The sequence below is a fragment of the Bactrocera dorsalis genome, chromosome 6 (genome assembly GCF_023373825.1).
Source record: "Bactrocera dorsalis isolate Fly_Bdor chromosome 6, ASM2337382v1, whole genome shotgun sequence".
In the NCBI taxonomy this organism is placed as follows: Eukaryota; Metazoa; Arthropoda; class Insecta; order Diptera; family Tephritidae; genus Bactrocera; species Bactrocera dorsalis.
The window spans coordinates 6299077-6307213 of record NC_064308.1 but is presented as its reverse complement, the minus strand read 5'-3'; the positions used below and the strand labels follow the sequence as shown (position 1 = coordinate 6307213).

General features: G+C 39.7%; 1 protein-coding gene across 1 annotated transcript; it reads right to left on the bottom strand.

Moving 5' to 3' along the window:
• Positions 1-1534: 1534 nt before the first annotated feature.
• Positions 1535-4135, bottom strand: LOC125779151 (SAFB-like transcription modulator). Its single transcript, XM_049459793.1, has one exon. The coding sequence runs from the start codon at positions 3909-3911 to the stop codon at positions 2931-2933; it is 981 nt and encodes a 326-aa protein (XP_049315750.1). The 5' UTR covers positions 3912-4135; the 3' UTR covers positions 1535-2930.
• Positions 4136-8137: the final 4002 nt, after the last annotated feature.

Below are 8137 nucleotides of genomic sequence, written 5' to 3'. Positions count from 1 at the left end.
TTATTTTCAATGGAAAGTTATTAAAAAAATTTAATGAATGAGAGCTAACAAGCTTAAGTCCTTTTATTGAGTATTGAAAGGTCAAAATTCAGTTCTTCTAATATACTTTAAAAAGATTTAAATATTTTCTCCATATATTAAATAACCACTACATAGTAATTTTTATTTGTACTAAATGTTGGGTGTTTTAATTTAAAATGCCAAAAATTCTTATTTTGTTCGATCTTGCCATAATGGAAAATGTTATAAAAAACGCTTATTTTGAGGTGCTCTCACACTGGAATAAGTTGAACATCCCTTTATTCCTGTCATCGCTCTAGCTTGTTTAGTTCGCCTCCTGCGTCAAGTTGAGTAGACGTGTGTTTGTAGTGCTCGTCACGAAAATGGAAAAACGAAATCAAGAGCGACGCGTCGCGATAAAATTTTGCGCCAGATTGGGCGAAACAGCTTCGGAAACGTACGCTAAATTGGTAAGAGTGTATGGTGATAGTGCTCTTAGTCGTGCCCAGGTGTTTCGATGGCACAAAGAGTTTAAGGAGGAGCGTGAAAGCGTGGATGACGAGGCGCGGAGTGGGAGACCAGTCGGGGTGCGGACTGACGCGAATGGAATCGTACACAAAGAATCCGTTCCACCGGGGAAAACTGTGAATCAAGCCTACTATTGCCAAGTGCTCGGAAGATTGCGAAAAAGAGTCAACAGGGTGCACCCATACATCGCTCGTATCTGGATCCTTCATCACGACAACGTGCCGTGACCCACCGCCCTCAGCGTATCCCAGTATTTGACCTCTAAAGGGATCGCCGTGTTACAAGAGCCACCTTAAATGTCACCCTGTGATTTTTCTGTGTTTCCTAAAACAAATTCGGTGGTCAAAGCAACCCATTTGGAGCCGACTACGGATATCCAGGCGGCCGTGATGAGGGTATTCGCGGACATCCCAGTCGAAGCGTTCTAGAAATGTTACGAAGCATGAAAACGTGCTGGAAGCGCAGTATAGCTGCTCAAGGGGACTACTTTGAAGAGGATGGCAGAGTTGTAGAATAATTTTTAAATATACGGTTTTTATGGAATCAGTCTCATTACATAATTGTCATACCTCGTAGACATGTGGAATTGAGAATATGCGAAAGTTAAGGCAAAGAAATGAAATTTTTATGTATTTAAAATTTTTTGCATATTTTGGTTAAGACGTGCAAAATGCATGTTTGGCCTTTTGGCTTAAATTCTTATAGCTATTTACTATAAATATTGCTTTACATGCATTCATACAAATTTGCAAAATAATAATCATATCAATAAATATGATATAATACAAATCAGCAAACAATAATATTGTTTGGTTTTTAAACAATATATTTATATTTCTGTATTATATAACATGTTAAAAGAAACTAAATTTATAATGTAGTAAATCTTACAACAAAAATTTTTTCATTCATAAAGGAAGGCGCACATTCAACAAGCGACCTCGCTTCATTCACGATTATTCCATTCTTTTCGCGTCGATGGCAAAAGCTAAAAATCATAAATTGAACAATTTTCTGATGTTCCTCTGAAAGGGAAAATATTCGTAGATAACCCCGCAAACTCACAAAACACAGAAAAGAGTGGCTAAATTGGCAACATAGTTCTTGTCGATTCAAAATATTTGTCGAATCTGAAATATTTTGCCGTGGCTCGTAAAAATCGGCGCGGATATGTATACATAAACATATGTACATATTTGCGATGGTTTGTAGGCGAAACTGTTCGAGTGGCAAGGGAAGCGGTGACAATCGGCGTTTGTTCGTTTGTGTTTTTCGGCACAGCTCGAATTTTCTACCAGCAAAACAATGTTGTGACGCTTTGTCGTCCAACTGATCTTCGGCCATTGGTTGTCCGTGACAACGGAGATGCGGAAAGATGCGTGCGGCACTTGTTATTCCCATATTTTTTTTTTTTTTTTTGTGCCGGTTTCGTACCGCACGCTATAGGTGCACCTCATTCGGGACCACGCACAGTCAGTATTACCTACTCTTCTGGACTTGCGAAACGGTACGCCTACGTACTAAACCCTAACTCCGTCTCCTTTAGCTTTACTGAGACCCTGCGGGACCGCCGTTAGGCATGTCATCGCAGGGCATGCTTAGCCTGTGGGCTCACGTCATTTGAGCGATATTCGCTGCTCTAGCTTCATTCCTTCTTTGCTGTTCTGCTCTTCTCAGGTCATGGAGCACCATGGCTGTCATCTTCTCTATTAAATTCCACACATGCCTCGAGCGAGTTAATAACACTTGGGTTATTTTAGTCAAAAAAATATTTTAGTTCTGCATTGACAGCAGAACGTTCTTTATTAGTAATATTCAAAATACAAAAGACGAAGCGTGTATGGTTATGCTTCTATTTATACTAACTAGAATGTTTACTTATTACTAGTTGATAGTTTCTGTAGGTACAGATTCTATTATTTGTTTAGGTTTGTATACATATACATTGTCTGTTGTATTGATAGTGCATTTACAATATTTGCTTACTTGTTAATGAGATAGTTTGGCGCAGTTTACATTTTCACACATTTATTTTGTTTGTTACATTTATTATGCTAGGCGAGACTATTGTTATTGTTTGTTTAGGTTTCCAGTTGATAATTTATGTTTTCGATACAAAAATGGGATTAAGTAACACATGTTCCTTAACTCTCCCCTCCTTTAAAAAAGAGTAAAGGCTCCTGCCTTTTTATACGGTTGTAGTGGTGTTCTTATTGGTTAGGTATTCCATTCCTTGTTTTCGTAGATTATTTGTCCTTCTTGGAATTCTCTGTGTTTTCTTTTCTTGTTGTGGTCTTTTGGTTTTTAGTTCGTCCGTTTGCTTTAACGCAAGCTGCCATGGTATTAGTAACTCTCAAATGGTTGTTACTACATCCGCTTTTCCAACTGGATCTATTTCTGTTTTATCCACTCGTGTTTTGGCGACACTTGTTGCTGATTTCGTTTTTAGTGAGCTCTACTGATATTATCCGTCCATGGAGTTCGGTATGATGCAAATTCTCAATGCGACGACTGGCATCCGACGATGATGACATTGTTACGTAGTCATAACAACGTGTACCCGGAGTTCGGGTGTTGGTGACCACCTTGGCTCCGATAACTTTTCCATATTTAGAAAATATAGTTTTCAGATCCCTGGCTCTCGTTAATGAAGATAACCCGGATATCCAAAGATTACGTGAAGGTGTTGTCTGCTTTCCTGTGGACGATTTTGTAGAGATATTCACTGAAGACTTTTCTTTGTCATCCTTCTGCGAAGACTTGTTTGAAGATGATTTTTGTTCACTAATGTCTTTATCCTTTTTGTCGCCGGACTTCTCATCTTTTCTCTTTGATTTATCGTCATCAGACTTGCTGCATTTACTGCTGCTGGATCCATCCTTGGATGTTCTTGTGTCATCCAAAGCTGCAATCGTTTTTGTACTCTTTTGCGCTGAATTCTTGGCGGTAGTATCACCTTCTGCATCGGTGCATTTTTCCTTTTCATCAGGTGCCTTATCATGCAAAAGTTTTTGTTCGTCTTCACCAATAGTTACATTTATCGATTCCTCATTCGATTCGCTTCTTTCATTGTTGAGTTGGTTCACTCGCTGTGCTTTGTTGTGGGTGTTAGTGACTGTTTCGTCTCTATACCTTTTGAATTGGTTGCCAACTGTTTGGATTGCTTGTCTGAAGGGATTGAAGGTTGGTTGTTGCTGATTCTTGTTGTAACCTTGTCTCGTTGGTCTACGGAATATGGTAGATGAATCGATATCCATTGGTTCAACTGGGGGTTGTTGTTGATAAGAATAATTATTCTGATGATGATTGCTGAAATTATGATTCTGATGATGGTTGTATCGTGGAATGTACTCGAGGTTCTGATGGCGTGAATCATGTTGCATTGTACGGGCGATACTGTAGGCATCTGCTAATGTTGTGCATAGATGGCATTCTTGATAGCTACACTTCTCAGTCCAGTGACGAATGTTCTGATTGCTTTAGCTTGGATTTCTTGTGTCAATACTTGGATTATTCGTTCTTCCTTGTGTGTCATCTCAATCTTGGATAGCACTACATTCAATGCTTGGTTCAGATTGTCATAATATACATGCAGTGGTAATTCTTTTTGTTGTATTTTCGTCATATCTTCCTCCAGAACGTATATTGGTCGTTTGTCGGCATAGGAATCGTCTAGCCTATCGATGATGTCTTGGAAGTTTCTCTTTACGTTGTGGTTGATCAGGATCTGTGCTGCTTTGCCAGTAATTTTTCCTCTGATCATTATTAATGCTTCGGCATATATATTATGTCCTTCGAATTGTCGTATGTCTTCCATTAATGTGGTTGCTACTTTCCTCCAATTCCTGTATTCGTTGTAATCACCATTAAATTGTGTTAGTGTTTTAAACATATTCAGATCCACTTCTTCTGGTCTGGTGTAAGAACATATTTGTTCTGTTCGTTGTCGAATGGTTGCACTTCTTCCTAATTGTAGTTCGGATAACTGTCGTTGCAGATCGGCGACTACGTGGGTTAATGCAATTAAATTTGCTTGTTCTGTCATCTTGCTGGTTTATTTGTTAATTTATTTTACTAAAAATCGGTCTCCAGTTGTATTCTTGGAGCGCTGCTTGATATGGTATTCTTTCTATGAAAGCGTGTTGTTTGCTAAGGATGGTATATTGATCCTTTACTTTCAATTTGTTGTCGTATTAGGATTTTTATGTGAATCCCTTTTGATTGACGTTGTGTGGGATGATGCACTGGTAAACTTCTTGGATGGTTTAAATGAATCCTTTTTTTGTTTCCAGGGACTAGGTTCTTCCCTTTCAGACAGACTGACTAAGGATATTATTGATGATCCTTTTTTGTTGCTGCCCCACGGTGGGCGCCAATTAATAACACTTGGGTTATTTTAGTCAAAAAAATATTTTAGTTCTGCATTGACAGCAGAACGTTCTTTATTAGTAATATTCAAAATATAAAAGACGATGCGTGTATGGTTATGCTTCTGTTTATACTAACTAGAATGTTTACTTATTACTAGTTGATAGTTTCTGTAGATACAGATTCTATTATTTGTTTAGGTTTGTATACATATACATTGTCTAATGTATTGATAGTGCATTTACAATATTTGCTTACTTGCTAATGAGATAGTTTAGCGCAGTTTCCATTTTCGCACATTCATTTTGTTTGTTACATTTATTATGCTAGGCGAGACTATTGTTATTGTTTCTTTAGGTTACCAGTTGATAATTTATGTTTTCGATACAAAAATGTGATTAAGTAACACATGTTCCTTAACTAGCGCAACATATATGCCACTATATTGTCTGGCGTTATTCGGTCAGATACTTCCTTTTCCATCATTATTCGCTCCTTTGTATATTTCCGACAGTGGAAAAATATGTGTTCTGCGTTCTCGGTATTGCTACCACAGAAAGAGCAAGCTACACACTCCTCGTGACCGTACTTATGCAAGTACTCCCTGAAGCATCCATGTCCTGTTAGGAACTGCGTCAAGTAATGATCTACCTCCCCGTGTTTTCGTTCCATCCATGATTGTGTGTTACCGATTAAGCGGTATGTCCATCTCCCCTTGCTTGATGTATCCCAGCGTGTTTCCCATTCGTTTTAGCTGGCTTGTCTTTCTTCCCTACGCTCTGCCACTGTTAGTTTCCGGCCTGCGCTTTTACTTCTGTCATATATTCGCTTAAATTCGAGAGCCATTATGTCTGGAGGCATAATTCCTGCCAGAACCCCGACAGCTTCATTAGAAACCGTGCGAAATGCACTGACTATTCTAATGGCGCTCAACCGGAACACCGATTGCGCCACTCCAGCATATGTCTTATGTATTAATTCTGGTCCCCATACAGGCGCCGCATCCATTACAATTGAGTGGCTGACCTTGGCCAGAAGAGCTCTCCTGCTCTGTTTCGGCCCTCCTATGCTTGCCATTATTCTTGATAAGGCCATGTTTACACGCGCCGCTTTTTCACATGTTTTTTCAATATGCATTTTGTAGTTGAGCCTCGCATCAATCGTTACACCGAGATATTTCACAGCGGATTGTGTTGTAATGTTGTGCCCGTCTATGTTAAGCGAAATGGTTTCCAGTTTTTTCCTGCTAGTTATAAGCACTGCTTCCGTTTTGTGGCCGGCAAGTTCGAGTTTTGCACTCGTTAGCCACTGCTTTATCCTCAGTACCGTATCACTACAAATACTTTGTATTTGATGGAGCTCCTTAGCTACTATTGTCACAGCAATATCATCTGCATATCCAATTATTTGCACTTCTCTTGGTAGAGAGAGGCGCAATATTCCATCGTAGAGTGTATTCCAAAGGAGTGGGCCTAGCACAGATCCTTGTGGCACACCACCCGTTACCCTATACTTTTTTGGTCCACCGTCAGTGTCATACAGCAGGATCCTATCGGCCAAATAACTTTGTATGACGTACAACAAATAGCTCGGTGTTTTTTTGAGCACTAATGCACGCATTATATGGGGCCAATGGGCCGAGTTAAACACGTTTCTCACATCAAATGTGACGACCGCACAATATTCTTTGTTCCCGTACATCCACCTGTCTCCTTCAATAGCCTTTTTTGCTATACCTGCAACTTTGTTGATTGCATCAAGAGTTGACCGCTTTCTACGAAAACCATATTGGTTATCAGAGAGACCACCATCTCCTTCTAAATGATTTTCTAGACAGGTACAGATTATCCGCTCCTAGATTTTGCCCATAGTATCGATCATACAGAGCGGTCGATAGGAACTTGGTTCTCCTGCCGGCTTGTTTGGCTTCTGTAGGAGTACCAGTCGTTGTACTTTCCAAATTTTTGGGAACACTCCTTCACGAAGGCAACGTGTATATACATAAGTCCGAAAATGGTTGTGGATGATAGCTGATCGCAATTTTAAGAGCCCTATTCGGAATACCATCTAGTCCTGGTGCTTTATTTTCAAAACGCTCAGCAGCTTGAACAACTTCCTGCCCGGTGATTTCTGGCGCATCTGCGACTTCTTCGCGATGATAATTTCCTTCTTCTTGATTTTGTTGTGGGAATAGGGTTTCTACTACATTTTTGAGTAATGAAGGAGATCTAGGCGCTTGACATTTGCCACCTTTTATCCTTGACATTACAATCCTATACGCTGCTCCCCACGGATTTTCGTCCACTTTTCCGCATAATTCTTTGAAACATGTCATTTTACTCTTTTTAATTGCCTTTTTAGGTCGTTGCGTTTCTCTTTGAATGCTTCTCGCAGGATGTCACAATCTAAGCTCTGTATGTTTCGGTGAAAGCGGCGCCTCGCTTCGTGACTTTCACTTCTCAGAGATTCGATTTCTCGATTCCACCAATAAGCAGGCTTTCTCTGTGCGGCTGTCCTCTTTTTATTCATAGCTGCATCACAGGCTTTGCTAATGTGTTGTACCAGCAATTTAGCCTGTTGGTCTATGTCATCACTTCCTTTTAAGTTTTCATCCAGCATTAACTTAAAAAGCTCCTCATCTAGGGTTTCAATTCTCCACCCCTTGGACTGCACCTTTTGGTGGCAAACATTTCCCTGTTGTATACTTTTGCTGATACTTAACATTATAGCTAAATGGTCACTTTGGATATATATGTCGCATATCCGCCAGTCTATATATCGATATAGCACCCTGCTGGCAAAAGATATATCTATAATAGAGCCACGTCCATTCTTCTCGAAGGTGTTTTATCTTCCTGTGTTAAGCAGTACTACGTCTAGAACACCAAATGCTTTAAGTAATGCGCTACCTCTTGGATTTGTATTTTTGCTGCCCCATTCTAGCGCCCAGGCATTAAAGGCCCCTGCAATCATATTAGGTGTAGTTGTTATCGCATCCTTTACCAAGTCGTCAAGTATTTTTTCATATTCAGCATGTGGTATACTTAGCGGTATATAGGAGCTGTAGAAGTAAATCCCCCATATTTTGGGTCTTGTATAGTATGCCTTGTCAATTAGTGGTTTGTCTTGCATCATCTTATCTCCGCATGCCCATATTGCAACCTTTTTTGTGGTGTCGGAAATCCACTTGTCAGAGTCTTTATTTTTATACTGTTCACAGATTAATGCAACGTTTATTTTA

Coding starts and splice junctions, on each gene's coding strand:
- LOC125779151 (XM_049459793.1), bottom strand. CDS start 3,911: ATGCAACATGATTCACGCCATCAGAACCTCGAGTACATTCCACGATAC.